Raw genomic sequence first — 22,575 nt, 5'->3', positions numbered from 1 at the left:
GTGCCGTACGAAATTCGATTGAGTTCGCGACGTTGCGTCGCACACCGAGCATGCGCCCGTTAAAATCTCTACAATAAACACGATCGTCGAGCGCGCGGGTGTTTTTATCGGTAGCACACAGTACACGTGATGCCATCTAACAATGATTTCTGTAATTTCTTATGGAAACTCCGTCGATAATACAGGCTGGTTATTTACCGACAGTGACACTGCACGGTTCAGATTGTCGCGAACCGCCGTTATTTATCAGTGCTCTTATTTATTGTTTATCTTGCGGCTCTTGCCATCAAATTTGGCGGTTAAATTTTCAAAGCCTGGATGACAGATAACCTATGACAATCTGATGATTTATTTTTACGATGCTGGGCACTGCCGGAATAACTGCTGTACACGTTAAAAAACTTGGTAAGGGATATAAAAGGAAATAATTGGTTATTTTGAAAAATTTGATATGGACATACTTCTATTTTCTCGTTACTTTCACATTTCTTTTGCAGGCCACACTATTGAAGAGATACGACTGCGAGCTCTGGATAATATTATTTCCAAGTATGATTTAGGTTTTGTTTGTGATTGCGACGCTGTCAAGAGAGAGATAATCCAGAAGCTGTTTAATTGGTTTTCATTCGAGACTGCACCACAGGCAGAGAAAGTATTGAATTTGTTATTGTGGCTTTTAAAGGTATTTAGATTATCTTGTTGATGATTTGTGATTAATTTGAAGATCAGGAAAAATCTAATACTTTTTTAATGTTTGTTAATTGAGTTTAAAATGAGATATTTCCGATATAAAAGAATCTATTTTAAATAGTGTTTTAAATTTTTGTAAAATTTTTTTTATTTTTTAAATTTCAATATAAATAACTCTTTATTTTGATTAATATCATCTTTGCTTCAAGGCAGATGCAAACAGTTATTTGAATGCATTCGGCAAATTGAAGTTTCAAAATGAGCTTTACGAATTGAGGCGAAACCTCTCTCCTGAATGGTATGCAAAATTAGATGAAATTGAACAAGTTATTCTGCATTTAGAAAAGAGTCGGGTAAGTGTATCAAACATATGTATTAAAATATGACAATAGTTGTGTATTAATATTTTATATATATCAGAAATATAGAGATAATTATTACCATTGCAGGATGTTGCCACAGAATTTGATAGACATAGAACACGAACACAAAATTATATTAGATATAAGAATAAGGATTATGAAAGAGAAGATTATGATAATTTGAACGATATTGTAAATTTGCCGTCTATCTTGGACAAGTAAGAATTAATATAGATAGAATAGCAAAATTGTTATTGAGTACGCATTATAAAAATTAGGATTTTTTTTCAAAAAGATATGCGAAAAATGATTTTTTTCTTTTTCTTAAATAGCATACATGTATATTTTATGTATATTAGGTAGATTTTATATATAAAATTTATATTGAATATATATTTGAATATATATTTTAATATATTGTGTAAATGTTTATAGTACTACACCATTTAATACAACATTGGATCGTGAGACTGGTATACGAATTTCCAAAACGATAGAAGGTGGTATTAAATGGCTCGTAATGCCATGGCAGCCGCTAGTTACATCGGACAAAGGAGTACTTACTGCAGTTGAAGAAGCTCTTAATAATATTATCGATATTAATCATATACTACATACTTGTCAGTTTATAACGAATGTTATGATGCAAGATTTTCCAGCAGAAGTTTTCCTTCAGCGACCTGCAATAATCACGGTAAATATTTTCTTTTAATGAATTATATATTTGAATGATAAATAAAACACATATGTATCTGTCTAAAATATTACAGATACTTCATGGTCTTCTTAACTCGAGCACTAACTCTAGTATGTCAGAAACTAATGTTACATGTATAGTTCCAACTGTGTTAAGAACTTTGCGTAAATTAACTCGGTCTCTAAGGTTTCGCATTTATTATTACTGTGAACCATGTGTGGCAAATAAAAAACAAAAGGTATAATATTTAATATTTTATTTAATTAATACAAAAAGTTATATCTAATACAATCTTTTTATGTTTAATAATATAATGATTTATTGATTATTTCTTTGCCTGCTTATTTTTTTATATAGTTATTGGGCAGTAAGTTAGATAGCAACGTTTACACATCCTCAGAAGGTGGAGACGGTCCAGATAGTGGTCTGCCCGAAGCAAACTATCAAGCATATCAATCAGCAGTGAGTAATTTTTGATTTTAATTTCTTATCAAGTTTATCATTCTTTACATTTTTTTATTATAATATTCTTGTTTAGGGGACTAGTGATAGAAGTCAAAGTATTAGTGAAAATATCGACGATTCTGTCTTACAGTTGCAGCAGATGCTTCTACCGATTTATTGTATAGAATCTTTGAAACACGTTCTTACCCAATTAAGCATTCCTATCGATTCCATATTTCCTCTACGAAACATCAAATATATTACGGATCTAACACATGAATTAGTACAATTGTTAACAATTTGTGTAATGCCGAATATATGGCTCTGCAACGACGGTACGGCATCGAAGATAAACGATGATTTGAAAGCGTTATTCAATTTAATGGGTGAAGTGATGGAATATTTTGGAAGCTGCAGTAATGTCGATCACTTGAGGATAACATACTTGTATCTTACTACTATTATTATGAAGTTATTGAGCAGTATCGTACCACTAGAGTTAGCGAACGCTGTTATACCGAATGCTTTGAAAGCATCGATAACAAATGCTGTGATGGACGCACCAATATATCTATTGTATCCAGCGTTGCATTCCATACTTTTAGAATATGCTCGTGTAAGTAATTCAAATCTTTTTCTTTTTATTCATTCATCGATATCGCCGATAATTTTTAATAATCTTTCTTTTTGTAGCAATTTCAAGACTCTAATCAAACAGCATCGGTAAAATTATATGATGAAACTAGAACCGTTGCAAAATCTTTGCAATCAGCTATTTATATATTAAAAAATTTATCGGAGCAATCACCTTCGGAAACGTTAAGAATGTTACATGCATCTAAATTGAGTCTCTCGTATCATAAAAATTTAATCTTCGTTAAAACTGCTATAAAATTTTTACAAGATATCCCGAAATATTCTTTAAATGATGAGGATTGTGCTTTGGCAACAAAACTGATATTGAATTTATTAGCAAATGCTGATATAGACATTCGATATACCACATATGTCGAATGCTACACTCTGATTAAGAGTATTCTGGGGATAGAATATAATAAATTATCATGGGAAAATTTGATATTTCTTCTTGAACCCAATGTCCTGACAGAAATTATTTCTCATGGTGCAAACAGTGAAGATAGCAAGGTAATGAAAAATTTTTTATCAGGCAGGTTTGTTCGAATATCCATTATTGCAAATTATTATATGTAGAGTTTTCGATTTCACAATTTAATTTAATTTTAATTTGATATGCAGATAAATGAAATGTCGAGAGACATGTTGGTATTTATACTGAAAGGAAAAATACAAATGGGCGAAACTGGATGGTTAAAAACTCTAGAAGCTCTTATTCCTGTATTGTACCTTTTACAATGTCACGCTGATACCTATACACCATTAGGACAATGTATAACTAAAATATTTGATCCCGATGTTTCCAATGATATACAGTTGCCTTTTCTTGAGGTGACTTAACTTTGATGATTTAACTTTATCAAAAACATTTATTCGTGGTCATTTGTTACGTGCTACGTTATTTTAAATTTCAGGTATTAAAAGGCAATTTAAGATTTCTCTATTCATCAGATAATGATATTCGAGAAGAAGCATTATGTCGATTAATCTGGCTCCTTGGGAAGGAAAAGGATTCTGTCCAGAAATTGCCGCGCTTATCATCTTTACACGGCTTGCCTCTTAGTTCACTCTGTATATTTGAGCGTAAAAATTTTGTTAAGCGATCAGAAGGCAATTATCAGGTTATATATTTCAGAATATTTCAGAATATTTGAAAATTTTTTACAGTCTTGATGAATCATTTGGCAGGAAATTGTCCTTTATATTTTAAATTATTAAAATTAAAAATTAAAGTTAAAATGTTATTTTATATATATATATATATATATATTTATTTATAATCAATATATAATGATTTTGGGCCTAATTAAAATAATATTTTGTGTTTGCAGAGAAGCAATATGTTATCCGTATTGGAAATGTTGAATGAACCAAATGTCGATCCGAAAATTCGAAAATCTGCATTAGTACAAATTAGTGTGATGCTTTCAGACACTTCTTTACATAAATTGTTTATTAATCAAGGTGGGCTGTCTTTGATTTTGGATATTTTCAATAAATCACTGGTAAGTTGATAAAAAACTGTACTTGATAAAAAAAATATTGCAGGCTATTCTGTGATTTAAATACATTAAATGTTTTAAATATATTAAATATTATTTTTAGGTAGAAAAGAATTATGTAAATTATCCAGATTCTGTGATTCCGATAATCAGCATACTAAAACTACTCGCATTTTTTGAATGTACCATACGACATGAGTTATCTCTCAATACTGATGTTTTTTTTAACATTATAAGAAGTATATATATTTTATCATGATGTTTTATTCCTTATATTTGTTCAAATTTAATTTAAAGATATATAAAATTCCAATGATATTTTAATATAAAACTTTACGTTTTTAGGTCTCTTTTTGTTTCCAAACAATGAATGTGTGAAATCCGATGGCGCGCAACTATTGTGTTTACTACTTTATAATGAATATATTATAAGAGTTAGTGAAAGAGATATAGAAAATAATATTGCGTCACATATCTCGTTACCATATATTGTTGTGACAAACATGAAACTACCATTTGTATGCAAATCTCATTGGAAGACGAGTATACATAGGCGATCTGATATGTCATGTAAGTAATTATACTTATAAATTTTTGTAAGTACAAAATTATAATAATTATATATAATAATTATTATAACTGAAACTATATTACTAACCTTGCATGATTTTGAGTTATAAAACTAAAAAATAAATACCTTATTACTTTATAATTTATAGTACTTCATGGCAGCAATCCAGTAGTCTTGACTTTCATTAGACAATATTGGGCCTGGGAATGGAACAGTGGCGCAAACATGTTATGGAAATGTTTAGATGATTTAAAGGATTCCGAAATTTCACAGAAACTGATGATTCTTGAAAACGATCTTCTTTCTTTACGATATAGTTTTCCTCAATACTGTTGTCAACAGCAACTTTATAATATTCAAAATTCTACTACACATTATAGCGTTATATGTGCGTTAGATTATCTTACAATGTAAGCTATTATTAAATTATTATGTTAATAATTATTATTAATGCTATTTTTGTTACAAATATATATATATATATATAATATATATATTACAGTATATTATTCATTATAATTATTTAAAATTTTGCAGGTATTTAAAATTTTACAAAGTACTTAATACTCAACGAACTGAAGAAAAAGATATCGAGTCACTTCCATGGGAACAAACATTCGAACGATTTTTATTATCACATCCCACAAATAAAGAGGACTGTGACTTATTTGTAGACGTTCTAATTTTTCTGCAATTATATTTAAATGTTGCAAAACGAGGTAAAATGGCTTGGATAATGACGCATTGAGAAATCTTTTTTTTTTTAAATATGAATTATATTAATATAATTCTTTTTTCTAATTCTCAGAAAAAGGTTCATGGATCAGTAGAATTATGAAAAACATGACGAGATCACTGGCAGATTTATTTAAAAATTTAGAAGTTGACAATCAGAATGTACATCAATCCACACTCAAATTAGTACGCACATGTTCAGCGATTGAAAAAACGCAAAAATTGAACGACGAACCTAAAAACACCTGGATTCGATTTGTAGAATTCGTTGTTTCGACATTATGTTTTGGAGATCAGCAGCATTTCTACAATCTCGGTATTAATATTTCGTTTAGATATATTACATCTAAATTTTTAATGATGCTTTTATTTTATAGTGATATTTTATAAAGCTTAATGTTATAAACGTGCTTTTTTTTCTTTTTTACAGCATATCTTGATTGGTTGCTAACATGTTTGACGTATTTGATTGGGCAGTGCGAATGGGGAAATCATAAGAATCTATTATTGTCGCTTTGCAATACGCTTATTGAGCCGATCGTGTCTTTTCATGGTGCTGGTGCTGTCAGTTTTATGGGTTTATCAATAACCAGAAATTCAATAATATGTCTTAATCATTTATTGCATCAAATGCAAGTCAATTTTAATAAAAATGTGAGTATTTTCTATTTTATAATGTTGATTTGATATAGTTGTTTTGAAAATTATATGTTACATACGAGTTATTATTTATTATTGCGAATTATAAATCATTTTTATATTCGTTTTCACATTAATCATTAATGACAATGTAAGCGAATAATACGATTATCATTTTAGTCATGGATAGTATTTTGGTGCGAAGAAGGCCGTTCGTTAAATTGGCTACCCATGTTATGGCAAAATAGAGATCCTTTGGTACGCGCTTCGGCTTTACAATTATTGGCAGGTTTGATGAACACAGTACATACTGCATCGCAACTCTTCAACGCAATTGCCATGGCACCGAGTGATTTGTGTCACACATTGCTCCAGTGCATCACAAGCAGAGATGAATCTTGTTTAGTGAGAGAACAAGCGTGTATTGCGTTTTGTAACTTGCTAAAAAATTGCAACTCTATGACTTTTCAATGTGTAAGTGCGAAAATGATAAGAAGACATTAGTATTAAATTTAAAAAATGTCTATCTTGAAATAATATCACACAAAGCATATTCGTATTTTAATATTATATAAAATATTACATTTTTTACATTTCTGAAATAATTATATATATGTAAGGATAATCTTTTTCAACAGGACGATTCTTTACAACCACAAGCTATTCTGATGCATATCGAACAACGCAATGTATATCATGAAATCAGTATACTATGTTCCAATATCTATATGTTGACTACTTTAGACGTGGAACAATCAGAATGTCAAGAAAACGATAGCAAAACAATAATTCCGCAAAGTTTGCAATCTAGTTGCATTTCATTAGTACCACGCACCGTATCGCACTTATACAATTGTCAAGATGAGTTACAACTCTGTAATTATATTATTTAATTGTATACTTTAAAAAGTTATTATATATAATTTTATTTTTATTTAATTTTTGTTTATTTTTCCTAGTTTCCGGCAGGGTTTCAGAAATAACGGATGTAGACAATTTTATGGAATCAATAGCAACGCCTTCACTTATTACAGCTGCTTGTAACTTATTGAACAATTTAATATTCATTGGACAACATGAGGTGATACGACAAATTTACGAATATTCCATCGATAAGTATTTACTTGGGTATGTACAAAAATTTTATATATATATATATATATATATATAAACAATTAGTATTACCTTTTTTCATTTTAAGATATCTCTTCTTTCGTTTTAAGGTGTTTAACTGAGATTCCGAAAGATATCAGAAGCAGGAAAAATTTGAGTCATTATTCTGACACACTAGAGATGTATATTAGCATTTGCACAGTTTTAACAAATTGTATCACGCATAGCAATGAATACGCAGCCGTCGTACTTTTTTCCTCTGATTCACTTTATACTATATTTTGCTTCCTAAATATCGATTTCTATCGTACGTATTTTAATATGTATTTTAATATTAATTACGTATTTTAATATAATCGTTAATTTTAAATTATTGAATTTTAAATAATATCCCACATCCTTAATTAATGCAGTAATTTTCTTAGAGTTTACTGAACCGCGTCTGATATATCTACGCAACAGATTCTGGACAGAGATTTATAATTTTGTGGCTGTGCTTTCATTAACGGAAGACCAGCACTTTGAAGCCATTCAAAGCGCGTTAGAATTATGTGGCCCTGAAACGGTCATGGTTTCCATTTGTTTCTCGATAAGAGACTCCACGACAGATTTGAGAATGAGTGCTATTAGCCTCTTAACTTTTCTACTGTCTCACGAGATTCAGAAAGATTCCCTGGGAAAAAATAGCACATTTTTATTACAAACTGTGCTGGATACTAATATGGCACATGTCTCGATTGAAAGCAAGGATGGTACTTTGCGAGATGTCATATCGAACGTCAACAAATTATCAATAAGAGACGCGAACGCGCATTCCAGAAAATCGAATGAAAGCGAGAAAGATTTGCTTGCGAAAGACGATAAGTTACCGGATCAAGAACAAGCTACTATAGGAGACGAATTATGTGGACTATTGCTGTATCTTTTCATCGCTCATAGCTATACAAAATCCAGAAAGAGCAACAAACAATCGGAGGACAAAGATCTCATTGTAGGCGCCCTTACTAATCTACTATGCGTGTCAAAGAAGGCGAAGCGAACGGCGTTATGGAGTAATCTTTCTGAGACTGCGTTGATGATCCTAAAAGAATTATATGTCAAATTGAATCTTCAACCATTTGAGCTTTACAAGAAGCAAGCGGAAAAGAAGGTAAAGGAAGACTAACACATTATGGATTCAATTTCTATACGAATTTATAATCACTTTCTTTTTTATTATAGATTCATCCTCTATTACACGATGTGAATTGTATCTTCATACTTCTGATGAACTTTATGTGTGGAGACGCGTGTGTCAAGGAAAGTTTAACAAAGGAAGGCTTAGCAGACGTAGTACATAAGTTATGGGCTTGGATAGCGTTAAATAAAATAGTATCAACGTCCGCCTTAAAATTACTGGCGACATTTACGACGAAATGTAATGTTGGTAAGATGATTTAAAAACATTATTAATTATATTAGTGACAATTTATTAATAATATTTATTAATAATATTAAATTTATTAATAATATTGGTGACAAAGATATACGATTTCTCTGTGTCATTTTCAAATTAATTGCGTTTTAATTTTATCGCATTTTTTAGCCGCACAATCCTTAACATTAACAACCATATTACCGGGAAGTGGATTAAGGAAAACGCCAAATACGCTCGCATTGATACATGTTATTATACAAGTAACGTGCAAAGAAATAGAAAGGGCCGGTCAAATTTTCGATAATCATAAGATGCACTTTGCTTTTCACATCCTGCGAAACACGGTGCATGTTCATGAGTGTAGAGTCTGCATTTCGAAGGTAATTACATCATTACTATCTGTTATTGCAATTACAAGAATAGTTTTGAAGCAATGAGACTCAGACTGCGTTTGCTTTGGGCGCTCACGCGCTAATAAAAATACACGCGTAAATTTCATTCTATCTTCCTTTGGCATGGTAATGAATGATACAAATAGAAACTTACAGAACAGTCTTAATAATGAGCATATGCTTAGTAGTACGAACATTTCCAAACGGATTAACTATGAATTAATTGTTCATTTTACAGAGTAATCTTCTTCAGTTTTTTACCAAGATACATCCCACTATCACCAAAAGAACGAAACCATGGCCATTAGTGGAAATGTATTGTCTAGAGTTTTTATTAGATTTTTCTTACTACGAGGAAGGGCAATTGTGCGTGCCAAAGGTAAAAAAATAGAGAAATATATTAGTTACTTGATAACTATATAATATATTTTTTAGGCCACTGATTCTCTAGACGTCCTAATGTATTTAGCAAAATGTCCTTCATCAACGAACAGAGTACTTGCAATATCGATATTACGCAATTTAGCTTTTAATATAGCGAATAGACCTCGGCTTCTTAGTTCAGGTAAATATACAAGTATAAAATATGCAGGATAGGTGCAATGATTTATATTCATTGCATATTACACTATATTTGTTATTTTACAGTGGATTTCATAAATTTGTTGCACGACGTTTTCAAGAATGGATCATCATGTGAAATCAATTTAGCTGGCTCCATGCTGTGGTCTTTGATTAGTAACAACCAAAAAGGAAAACTTATTATGCGAAGTGCCGGGTTCTCTCAAAGCATTCGGGAAGCTCTTGGCAGATTTACGTTGTCAAGTATCGATGCTAGTAAACAGGAACAGGAATTAGTCAAAGTTCTGCAATATGTGCTCACCATTCTCAGTCCAATCGAAGTAAAGAACAGTGATGCTCAACCTAGTTGATATTTTAAAGAATGATCAAATATTGTATATACATATTTATTTTTTATTTTCGATTGACTGTAAAATAATAAATTCAATGATTATAATATTTTTTATATATGGAACATTGTATAGTTATATTATTGTACGCATTTAAAGAAACGACTTCGTACAAACTCTGTTAATATAGGTATATACATACTTTTTGAACAAATGTTTAATGTCATATAATATTTTACATTATATTTATATTATATAATATTTTTAACAATTCTTTATAAATCTATGTTGTGTATTTAAATGATTGAAGTGTACACAAACATTCTTTCCTTTTTCCCTATATTACTTTTGTCGATTATTATTGGATGCCTTTCATTTAGTGATGTAAGTATTGTTTTGTTTTTGTTACTCATGTAAAGGATTTGTGTCGACTTGTGTCATTAAATCGAGAGCATCTATTATCAACCGTATTATCAAACTTTTCATGGTACAATGTCGTTTTCTAACATTTTCATCAAAATGACAGAAATGCAGAGTTCCAATTGTGCGCATGTGTAGAAAATGTTAGCGACACTCGACAGCAACGCCAGCGACGCAGGTTTGCTTCTTTTCATGTTCACGTTGAATTCGCGTGTACGTTACCGCGACAAATAAATTACGAATCGCAGGTAATCTTTCGTGATAAAACCCATCAACTTCATATTAATGCGGTGAACGGTGCGTTAAATCCATTTGTGTATTCTGATGATGGTATTTAACGCTCGGCATGAAACATTCGTGAGATATTTGCGATGCGAAATGAACCGGTGCAATCGTTCCATCGTTTTTTTCACCAGCTGTTTTCCGCTTAAATCGCAAAAAGTGTATTGCAAAAATATGAGCGTTACGATATAATTGAAGAATTTTATAAATTTTATTGATTTTTATAGTGCAACAATTAATTTTTATCTGTTTATTGTGCCTTGTATGAAGGTTAGATTAGGTTATCTCTCGTATTCGTAGTGTTCTTATAAAAATAGAGAAACTATTATAGGAACTCTAAGCATTCATGGATGAAATTATAATATTTAAATTTGTATAGCTTGTAACTATATATTTACTTTTTAGTGTAGTAACCGTGTGTTTATTATATAATTGGTTGCATTATACTTGTTGAAACTTGTTTAAGCTTTCTGTAGAATATGCAATTTGTACTTTCCAGCAAAAAACATAATAGATCTGTTTTATTCAGCTAAACTTTGTGCACAGTTTATTTTTTCTTTTTTTTTTGACATTGAAAAAGAAAGCAAAGCTAAGACTATGTTAATAATTTTTATTCCATTATAAAAGATTTAATTAAAAAGAACAAGTCTAATACATAACAAGTCTAAATGATTATTTCATTTTTCTTTAACATTAATAAATAGTAAGAATATAATGATTTATTATGTTACACTGTAACTTCTTGTTGGAAAACATTTAATTTCAAAGAGTATATCGATGAATAAAATATAATTGCATATGTAAATATATATAAGCTATTTGATTAATGCTTGCAATGTTTGGCTTTCAGCCATGGTGCGTATGAACGTTCTTAGTGATGCCTTGAAGGCAATCAACAATGCTGAAAAACGTGGAAAGCGACAGGTGTTGTTGCGACCTTGTTCTAAGGTGATTGTCAAATTCTTGACTGTCATGATGAAGCATGGTAAGTGATATATTACATATATACTTATATAATTATATATAAATATAAATATGTATATATATTTATAAATACATATATATATATTTTTTTTATGCAGGATATATTGGAGAGTTTGAAATTGTGGATGATCATCGCAGTGGAAAAGTAGTAGTGAATCTTACCGGAAGATTAAATAAATGTGGCGTCATTTCACCTAGATTTGATGTACCTATCAATGACATCGAGAAGTGGACCAACAATCTCTTACCTTCTCGACAGTTTGGGTAAGCCTTTATTTATTTGTAATATATATATTAGATTATCTCTTACATTTGCTACATAAAATATAAATAGTTTTGTTTCTGTTTATTAAAATAAATTTATATAATATATAATACTAAATTTATATAATATATTATACTAGCAAGAATAAAATTAAATAAGAAAGTATATTTAAAAGATTACTCAGTTCAAGTTGAAAAATATGCTCAAAGTTATTATAAGATTATTATTGAACATTTATGTGTTCAGTGTAATGTAATATTTTAATGTATGATAATTGTGTTAATTAAACTTTAAAGGAAATAATTATATAATACACATTTATTTTTATTTATGTTTCAGATATGTTGTATTGACAACTAGCGGAGGAATTATGGATCATGAGGAGGCGAGGAGAAAACATCTTGGAGGAAAAATATTGGGATTTTTCTTCTAATTTTTTAGTTAAGTAAATAAAGATGTAAACAAAAAATGTACGTCTAAGTAATCTTTTGATGAAAATCGAATACTTCAATCCATGAAAATTTTTATTCCATTATAAGTTTTATATGGTATACTTTTGAGATGATTGATATTTTTTATGAGCATCGTTTTTTTGCTCAAGATTTCTTCGCTCCATTGATTAATTCCAGTAATGTAAGATTTGCTTGTCTCGCCTGTCTTATTATATCCCTAAACAATCATCTCATAATCATTGTGCCAACATGAATTATAAATGAGAATACATTGATGGATCTATTTACCGGGAGCAGAAAGGAGGAGGAGAATCAATGAGGCCATCACGAGTCAAAATACGTCTATCTAGAAGTTGAATCAAGTATTCATAAGGATCATAGGGTCGACGTAGCAGAAGCTCGCCGAGCAGAGAATCGATGATGTCGTGAATCCCTTTTTGTTTTAAATACGACTCCGCATCTTGTATGTTTCTTGGCGCATGTCGAACAGTATTTTTGGGATACACATTGAATGTTTCTCCAGTTTCTCGTTGCTTTGAAGGACTCTTTAAATAAGTCTCCATTCGTGATAGTGAAGTTTTTACGCGATCATCCAATCTCCATCGTTTCTCCTCTCTCTCTCTCTCTCCTTCCTAGCTATTTTAGGTAAAAATGCAAAGTTCCTGACTCAAGACTGCCAATCTGCGAAGTAATATAATAAATTTCTCTATTATATTTGACTTAAAAAGTTACCAATCGAAAAGTAAATTGTCCTAGATAGTAACAGATATTTTCCAAGGCACTGAAATACTTTGAAATAGAAGAAATCTACTGTATCGATACTTTCGTATCTCTCTCATCGTTGTTCAAGGTTCAAGGACCGCAATCGTGACAAGTTGATCATTTATCCCTGATTTCTTTTAATTATTCTGACGTTTCATCAGTCTACGTCGATCTTCAGCGGTAATTAGTACTATTTCTGCGCAGCTGAAAGATTCGGCGAATCTATAAGCCATGGCATTGTTGAGAATCGGCAGTATGGAAATGTTGAATACTTTGACTCGTGTCTCGCGCACAGGTACAAATTACTTTTTACAAATTGTATTATTATTTTGCTTTGTTTTCCATAGATATGCATGCAATATATATTGCAAAGATTCAAATTGCCATCGTTTCTGTTTTTGCAATTTAAAAGATGGTGTTGAAGATACTAAGAAATGACAAAGTTGCATATATAGTCTGCTACTGTTTGTCTACTGCTGTAGTTTTTTGTAGTCATTCTAACTTTCTAATTTATCATGATTGTATCAGATAGTGCTTTTTGATTTATGTTTTTAGAAATTATTAAAAATATTTTGTAGAGCATTTGCAGTATTACAGTATATAATTTAAATTACATATTTTCTTTCTAAAAAAAAAAAAACCATAAAATCGATATTAATACATTTATCTTAATGAGAAATAGCTTTTTCCATCAAAAGTATTCAAATCATGTTCACATCTTAGTCTTTTATCACTGAGATATATACATTTATAAGAAATTTATAATTCTTTTAAACTTTATGTACAGGTTTTTAAACAGTTTTTAAAGAATTTTGCTCAATGTTTATTATAATATATTACCTTATCCTTGCATTACTTTACGTCACGGTCATGATGATCATTTTACATAATAATCTTTATTTTAACATAGATATAATTTTAGCATAAAAACTTGGTTGTATACATTTGCCTATTTTAATTTTATTATATCATATTAATTTTTGTTTTTAATTAACATATTTCTTAATTTCTGCTTTATATGTGACATAATATATAAAATGTAATTATAATAGAACATGTTTTTCCATTTTATTTTGCTTTCTTTTTCTTAAAATATTAATAATCTTGTAATTTAAGTAAAAAATATAACTTACACGCATATAAATATTCATTTATTAACTTCTAGTCTTTTGACCTTGGAAGTTTCAGCATAAACTAACTATACTGTCTTTGTAAAGACATAATTCTTTTGTTGTATTTTCTATTCATTTTCAAACTTTTCCTCTTTTTTCTTTTTAGGCTCAGTTTCACAACTCATGATTAACTCTTAAGGTTCAACTTATTTCTCATTTTTTTCCAATTCTAGAATTGAAAAGAAATAGTGAATAAGTTGAACCTCTGTTAAGAGTTAATCAGTTGTGAAACTGGATCTTAGTCTTATTCAACGTTTTATTCTTTCTCTTTGTGCTTGTCCTTCAAAAAATAAATCTCTATATAACAAACTTTTAATATAACGCAATAAATATAATGTGTAATATGTTATAGTATCATAACATTAAGTTTTAATTGTAGCATTCTTGGAGATGCAGTGTGCGACTTCGGCGGCAGTTCATCGGAAGCAGCAGCACTTATTGCACTTGATTAGCGCACGTTATTATCCAGATCCACCAACTCTCACTTTGCCGAATAACGTTTGTGATATCTTTGCTAACGAGACTGGTCGCTTCACACCGGAACGCGCGCGTGACATTGCGCTATATACCGAGAACGGTGGAATCTCTGTCTCCACAACAAACTGCTCTGGATTTCCCAAGATCCGCGATGACAACCATGTGGAATCATACGATTGTTTCGGCGCAGTCAGTCTGAATGGCACAATGCAGAGCAACGTGCCGAAGCCATTCTCTTCATGTGGCAAATCCATGCACCTTAACATGCCTGGTGGACAGTGGTCCCGCGACGACAAATACATCGCCGAGGACATGCAACGCTCTCATTACCGCAAGTTGTCGTGTAAGAACGACCTTTGACTGGATTCTGGAGGGTAGAGGTGCTTTCCTCATCTTCGCTTCCTTACGATTTTGAATCTTTATAATGTCCTCGCTGTTCTCTGAATTCTAGAAGATAATACAATACTTTGATCTTGGGATTCTATATTGGAGAATTAGAGGACATTTAATCAATTATGAATGTAAATTATCTGTATGTAAAATATCAATATAGAATTATTGATATCAAATTAAATTAAGTAAGATCTTTCGCTGGTGTTATATAGATCTGAGAATCTGATAATTTATATAATTCGCTAGGATTCAAAGATAAGCATCCCAAAAATTCATAATATTTCAACAACAATCTAATGTTACAAAAGTTTATAAGAGGATTTTGTCTTCTGCCTGTGTTAATGTTATATCAATATTATACCAATATTAACACACATTGGATAGTCACAAAAGCTTTGTTGAAGATTTTTATACACTTGAGGATTGCAGATTCTTAAGTTGGATCTTCAAAGTAAATAAGAATTGTGCAAGCTTTTGTGGCCATCCAGCTTTAAAAATTCACATTAGGCAATTATATGTCGCTCAGGTACTGCAATTAATGCCTTCATAACGAGCCCGCTTTTACGAGCGACATATTGGCCAATTTATATCACCAGAATAAGCTATTCGACCAACACTTCCAAAGATTCCCAGAAGGATCAGGCTACGATGCCGGTCGCAATGATGTCAAAGCGGGAAAAATTTCGCCTATTGTTGAGGGATTATGGAAGCACTCTGCTCGTCTTTCATATCACTATATCGCTGATAAGCCTCGGTGGTTGTTATATGGTGGTCATTAGGTCAGTCATGCGATCCCTGTAATAAGTCTAAAAATCGCATCTTCTCTTTTCTAACTGAAATATTTAACATTAAAAATTTAATATATATATATATATTAAATTTATATATATATATATATATATATATAAATAATCGAAAGTAATTCATGTATAATCAAAGATTTTAATCTAAACCGAAAATTTCATATATCAAGGAAATACTTAGTCAAGAAATACTTTTTTATCACTTATTTTAAAAAAAATATTTGATCAAGTGTCATTTATTTTTAACAAATTGGTTAAAATTTCTCAAATGTGCGACTTCTAGAACATTTCTAACTTTCCTGGTTCGGTTTTTTAACAGTTTATATTAATTTTTGTACATACTAATTTTTACACACAACATGACTTTCAAAATAAAATTCTTAAAAGAGAAAATGAGAGCTTAACTGTATCATTTTATTTTTCGAGATTTATCTTGAGAAAATTTATTATAATTTATATATAATTTATATATAATTTTTTTCGACAATTTGAATTCTTGTTTTCAGTGGAATCGATGTAACACCATTTGTACAACAGTGGACAGGAGGAAACGAACAGGTAGAAAGTCTGCTGAAAGTTTCGACGGACTTCATAATAGCGTACACAGTTCATAAATTGCTCGCACCTGTTCGAATAGGAATATCCTTGTCCGTAACTCCAGTGCTTGTCAAATATCTGAGGAAAATAGGCTTGCTTAAAATATCGAAAAAAAAATCAGTACCCACATCAACATCTTCTATCAAATCACCACCAACATCTTAAGATAATTGTTTTTTTATTAAAAAGTTTTCGTTATTAAGTGTCATATTTTGATGAGAGATGAATAATAAAACACTTTTAAATACGATATTAGCATTGTGAAAAGAAATTATTAAGAATAGTCGCAAAAAATAAAATATTTGTAAATTTAATATATTTATAAGATATTTGTGTATTTTGTAAATTAAAATAAAATTATAAATCGACAGTTTTGAATAGAAAAACTTTGCTACTAGATAAAATCGACACGTGTAAATATAGGCAAGACTATTATCTTCCTCTGTATAATTTAATTAAAAGTTTAAAGTTTTAATGTAATTCTAATCTATATTATGTAAAAGGTGTAAACATTTATATTTGTTATCAGTTTTATAAAGAAATCTGTAAATAAATGCATGTTATTTAGACAAAACGAATTGAGCTTCACATATGCATCTCTCGTTTATTATATAAAGAATATAGTGATCATAAAATTTACATAATTTTGTATCTCGCATACGACGGAATCATATAATACGTTTCGCGTATGCCATAATACATAATAATCACGCATATCGCTTTCGCAGCACAGAATTTTCGTACACAAAAGCTCGGTAATTCCAATTGGACGAATTCGCGGTTTGTTCGCGAGTTAAAGCCGATGGCAGAAAACAAGACATAGAATGTTTACGTCTTAGATGTGGACGTAGAGTAAGGAAAAACATAACTTGTTCACACATAAAAAAGTCGTAAAGGACTATTATGTAGATGTGGAAACCGCATACACAATAATCTTTCACAATTTAAGTTATACTTTTTCTCTATCTTACCCTACATACACATCTAAGACTCGTAAACGTCTCGTTCTTTATCATCAACCTAAATTTCATCATACATAAGACGTCAATGTATATATATTTATATATATATATATATTTATATATACAATTCTTTAAAAAAATATAATACATAGAAAATAGAATTAAAAAATATTATAATTATATACAATGAGTGAACTTAAAGTAGTACACTTCTTACAAATAAAATCTTACAAGTTAATCTCGTTGAGATTTTGTCAAGATGCATCCTCGACATTACAATCTAGATGATAATACATTCGTCGCGCGGAAAAAGAATCTTTACAGCAAACATAGATACAAAGAAAAAACAGCTGACAAAAGCTATCGAAGTCTCCTCTTGAATATCATCGTATTCTTTTATGTCCCTCAGTATTTCGTAAAAATAAAGCATAATAGATTACGGTACTCCATCATGATATTAGGATGGAAAGATTCGGCAGTATGAATTAATTGTTAAGACGTTTAGATCTTTAATCCTTAGGTATAATTAATTCGGTTGGATATATCAACGTATACTAATGTCAATTATATAAAAGTCTACTTAAGTTCAAATATAAAAGCATGATGCAAGCGCTTTGATTAATGAAATGTCTAAACTGCATTCTATTAAGCAACGCGATAATTTGTACTTTAGCATCTAGTGCGTCTGACCATTTATTATGTATACATCTTTATATTTATGCCATGACAGTTCTTAATATGCAGTATGCGCTAGTATATATCCAACTGAATTTATCACTAAAAGTCTTAATTCTCAGATTGTATTGGATTGTAGGATCCAATTAGCTGCTTTGAAAACTTTGAACACTTGATTTGCTATAGCATTTGAGCAATTTCAACTTAAACGTAGGGACTTGAGTCATTCATAAAGAGATGAGATACACTAGTAAAAGAACAAACAATATAAATCGTCTAATAATACTTTCAAACTCATCAACATACAGTCCAAATACTTTACGAGTCGTAGATCGTTTATAGAAACGCGAGATAAAAAACTTATTTGGCACAGCGACGAATATTAACATATGTCTAATTATTCATGAGATAATCATAAACACAATCCGAAGTGTTATTGCAACTTTCATACAAATCGATTTAATTAATTAATTTGAATCAAAGTTGAAAATAAATATAAATTTGCCTAAAGATTCTTAAAAATTAAAAACAAATTTTAAATAATTAATGAATGATGTATATAAATAAATTCGAAAAACAATTTTAAAAAAATTCCGCGTATTGATATCACACAATAAATTAACATTTTTGTTTAAAGCTAATGATTTTCCAATGTTAATAAAAAAATAATGCGTTTTAGTTATGCTTTGCATTATAAACTGAGATATAACACTCAGAAATTCGGGAATTTCTATCAGCGATCATGCGGCTGTCTTACTAGCTGAACTTACACATTTTAACATCATTATAAAAATCACGATATCGTATGTGTTTTACCTCCACATACATATCGAAAAATTCTCTTACTTTCTTAACTGCACATTAAGTTACAAAGAGCTATAAGGTTCAAGAAGCAAAGTAAAATATTGAGAAAAGGACATTAGTTTGTTTTCGTCTAAATGTTTTTTGAAAAGATTTAACTCGTCATGTATAATTTACCTGATCGTTCAACAAAAAAAAAAATAAAAAAGTACGTATATCTTCGTGAACAAATGCAGCTGTGGATTTAAACGTAGGCTTCAGTGCGATGACCTCGTATGTGATGGAAGAACTGCTGCCAACTGGTAAGCGTCTTCTTAGACCATACCCAGAAGCTGCTAGTAATGCCCACAATCATCGCCATGAGGTATTTGATCATGAAAATCTCGAAATCGGGTTTACGACCAAGATCGCGAATGCGCTCGCCGAGAGGACACGGCAACGAGTAGAGTACCTGCAGGCCCGGTCGTGAGCACATCTCTAAGTTCCATGTAAGCATCCATTGATCGAAATACGCTTGCTCATAGAAAAGGCAGGCGATTACGACTAGAGCAGGTACAATGTAGAGCACAGAAAAGATGCCGATGCGAATCATGAGTTTCTCGAGTTTATCAGTCTTTGTGCCGTCATGCTTCATCACCGTTCGAATGCGGAAGAGCGAGACGAAACCTGCCAGCAGGAACACAGTGCCCAATAAAAGATAAACGCATAGCGGTGCCAGCACAAAACCCCGAAGAGCCTCCACGTTCCAAAGACCAACGTAGCAAACTACCGACAATATATCACCTACAAATTAAATTAAGTAAAATAATAATTATATAATATATATATATATATATATATATATATATATATACATAAAATATAATTACTATACATAAAATATAATTTCTAACATAAAAATAATATAAAAGTAATGTGATAAACTTTTTAACTTTGCTATTAATTAATTTTGAAAAGAAATTATAAAATAGTTTATAATATTTGTAATCATAAGAAATTATGATAAAGAGTGATTGTATTTTATATCTTTTTTATTGGAATTTGTATTATAATTGTTAATTCACCTTCTACTTTTCCCATCGCCAGAATAGTAACAGTCTTCACGGCCGGTGCAGCCCAGGCAGCTAAATGAAAGTATTGCGAATTGGTTTCAATCGCTTCATGCCCCCATTTTAATCCAGCCGCTAGGAACCATGTAAGAGTGAGGATGACCCACCAGATGCTCGACGCCATGCCGAAGAAATAGAGAATCATGAAGAGCACAGTGCACAGTTCATGTTTAGTACCCTGAGTGATTGTAGAAGCCGTCTGTAACCGGATACCTGCAGGCGGTGGGAATGGCTCCCTACATGATATGGAATTCCCTGCTGCCCAGCCGATCACATAAACTAATGCCACCATCAGGTAACATACGGACAAGAAAATGATAGGCCTCTCAGGATACCTGTACGAGAAATAAATGTTTAAAATTTGGAAATCTTGAAATTATGGATTTATTTAGATATTTTTCAAAGTCTAATTATACTTTTGTCCATTTATAAGATTTTCTATGAGAGTATTGTTCTTTTTCACAATTCACAATTCAAAAAATATGATTTTCGAGTTATTATTATGAATGAATTAGATAAATAATACACTATCAATCATCAAAAGCAAACTAACATCACAGTCCTTCTACTAATAGCACTTGCGTGTTGTCAACATTTTCAAAGAGATCATTAACACCTTTTAGAAGAACTTTGGCACATCTTGAATTTTGTCATTTCTGTAAATATATAAAAAGAGTTTTTTTTTATGGAAAACATTTAATTAAAATAAACTTGTGAATCTAAGTAATTTGAAGAAGAAATTATTTGATTTTTAATTTAGCTGATCAAGATAAAGTTTTCATCTCATTTACAAAATTATTAAAATTATTAAAATTATTAACAACATTGCACGACTTCTTTAATTTAATAATACTTTCATAAAGGCTATACAACAAACTTGAATGTTTGATATATTTCATGAAGATCTTCAAGAAAGTGAGTTTTACCTAAATCTATCAGTATCAATGAGGAATGTCAGGAACGTGAAGAAGCACGAAGCGGCACAAATAGAGGCCCAAGTGCCAACCCATACCCTGGAAAATCTTCTTTGTCTCTCGGTAAAGAACATTCCGTCGCAGGGTGCTCCACAATCGGGTTCCACCTTGTCTCCCACTTTTAATGAATATCCTAATCCATGAGGAACCTTGAATTGCATTGGACAGACGAAGCCAAAATCCCTGGCACCCATCATAAAATTGTTGCCATTACCAATGCCCTTGCTACCATGAGGCCTTAATCCTTCATTCCAGGTTGGTTGGAACTCCGCCATCGGCATACGAGCAGGAGGAGAGACAGGCACAGGTTCCTGACGTGTGGTGGTCTCGTTGGTGCCTACACAGAGCTCTGTGCCGTCATTCTCTGGCATCTTGGAGCACTCCAGGGCCTCCGGCCACATGAAACCGAAGCTGTTCATCAACTCCTCGCAGCCGGAGCGCGCACTTTCACAGAGCGACCGGCACGGCGGTATCGCCTTCTCGATTATGGTACAAACGGGTGCGTAGACGGTGCACAGAAAGAAACGCAGATCCGGGCTGCACTTCATCTTGACGAGTGGCATGTACTGATGCACTTCTTGGCCGGCGTCCTCTTGTTTCTGATGATTCATTAAATTCGGCATGATTGTCTCATTATATGGGATGTTCATGCAGAGATTGATGGTGATAGGCTCACAGCGGCCGTGATGAGCAAGAGGATCGCCAACCCCGCCGTTCAGGGCAGTGGAAGAGTGCAAGGCAGCGGTGACAGCCACCACGCCGGACAGAAACGCACTGATCATCATCATCCGCAACATCTCTAGCCTCTTCTTTGGGAACAGGCACACACCCCGGGAATAATACTCACGACCAATGATGGGACATGCCGATATCTAAGTTCAACGACCACGACAATGAAAGTGAAGGTGATAAGTGAAGATGTTGATAATGAGGGTGAAGGTGATGGTGAGCGATGATGACCAAGGTGACAGACGCGCTTGTGGAGTAGTAGTATAAACTAGTGTAAACAGTTATGGCAGTCATACGAATGTCTTGACGACGATGGAGCAGGAGGAGGGATCAGAGATTATGGAGAAGCTTCATTGAACTGCACGTTCAAAGACCAATAGAAAAGCTGGCTTCCTAGGGATATTTCCAGATTTATCATGATGAGTCCATATGCTGCTCCATAAGAGAGACCGAAAAGGCATATCTGTATTTTCTGTCTGTGTCAAGGTGTCAACTTTGATCGTGGAAGTTGGAGTTTGGAGGCGAGATTTAAACGCGAAGGAGACGAAAGCCGATGCTAATGATTAGTATCAATCAGAAAAGAAGAAAAAAAAGAAAAAGAAGCGATGA

The 22,575-nt window shown here is 31.6% G+C and overlaps 4 protein-coding genes and 1 pseudogene across 5 annotated transcripts; 3 read left to right on the top strand and 2 right to left on the bottom strand.

Moving 5' to 3' along the window:
* Window positions 1-359: 359 nt before the first annotated feature.
* Window positions 360-10,130, top strand: LOC105618998 (rotatin). The gene is made up of 28 exons (XM_012200529.1): window positions 360-405; window positions 498-682; window positions 900-1,043; window positions 1,140-1,270; window positions 1,488-1,746; window positions 1,823-1,987; window positions 2,107-2,211; window positions 2,288-2,809; window positions 2,887-3,339; window positions 3,451-3,660; window positions 3,744-3,950; window positions 4,161-4,334; window positions 4,435-4,570; window positions 4,677-4,901; window positions 5,051-5,312; window positions 5,440-5,621; window positions 5,711-5,953; window positions 6,068-6,291; window positions 6,457-6,750; window positions 6,915-7,152; window positions 7,236-7,404; window positions 7,500-7,696; window positions 7,815-8,539; window positions 8,611-8,815; window positions 8,975-9,186; window positions 9,437-9,577; window positions 9,634-9,763; window positions 9,847-10,130. Exons 1-28 carry the CDS (start codon window positions 360-362, stop codon window positions 10,128-10,130), a joined length of 6,468 nt encoding a protein of 2,155 aa, XP_012055919.1.
* A 561-nt stretch (window positions 10,131-10,691) lies between these two features.
* LOC105618997 (40S ribosomal protein S15Aa) lies at window positions 10,692-12,529 on the top strand. Of its 2 annotated transcripts, none has more exons than XM_012200526.1 (4): window positions 10,692-10,777; window positions 11,662-11,796; window positions 11,894-12,059; window positions 12,400-12,529. In XM_012200526.1, exons 2-4 carry the CDS (start codon window positions 11,664-11,666, stop codon window positions 12,491-12,493), a joined length of 393 nt encoding a protein of 130 aa, XP_012055916.1. In that variant the 5' UTR covers window positions 10,692-10,777; window positions 11,662-11,663; the 3' UTR covers window positions 12,494-12,529. The 2 variants fall into 2 exon arrangements, with proteins under 2 accessions (XP_012055916.1, XP_012055917.1); XM_012200527.1 differs by having other exon boundaries at window positions 10,727-10,826.
* A 12-nt stretch (window positions 12,530-12,541) lies between these two features.
* Window positions 12,542-13,128, bottom strand: LOC105618996 (annotated as a pseudogene).
* A 377-nt stretch (window positions 13,129-13,505) lies between these two features.
* Window positions 13,506-16,881, top strand: LOC105618994. The gene is made up of 4 exons (XM_012200525.1): window positions 13,506-13,569; window positions 14,826-15,266; window positions 15,843-16,095; window positions 16,626-16,881. The coding sequence occupies exons 1-4, from the start codon at window positions 13,506-13,508 to the stop codon at window positions 16,879-16,881; spliced, it is 1,014 nt and encodes a 337-aa protein (XP_012055915.1).
* A 2,517-nt stretch (window positions 16,882-19,398) lies between these two features.
* LOC105618993 (frizzled-7-B) lies at window positions 19,399-22,034 on the bottom strand. Its single transcript, XM_012200524.1, has 3 exons — window positions 21,190-22,034; window positions 20,219-20,598; window positions 19,399-19,937 (listed from the first exon to the last, which is right to left on the bottom strand). The coding sequence occupies exons 1-3, from the start codon at window positions 22,032-22,034 to the stop codon at window positions 19,399-19,401; spliced, it is 1,764 nt and encodes a 587-aa protein (XP_012055914.1).
* Window positions 22,035-22,575: the final 541 nt, after the last annotated feature.

This window comes from Atta cephalotes (genome assembly GCF_000143395.1).
Source record: "Atta cephalotes unplaced genomic scaffold scaffold00019, whole genome shotgun sequence".
Lineage (NCBI taxonomy): Eukaryota > Metazoa > Arthropoda > Insecta > Hymenoptera > Formicidae > Atta > Atta cephalotes.
Note: the sequence above shows the minus strand (reverse complement) of the source record. Positions and strands in the feature narration are given on the sequence as shown.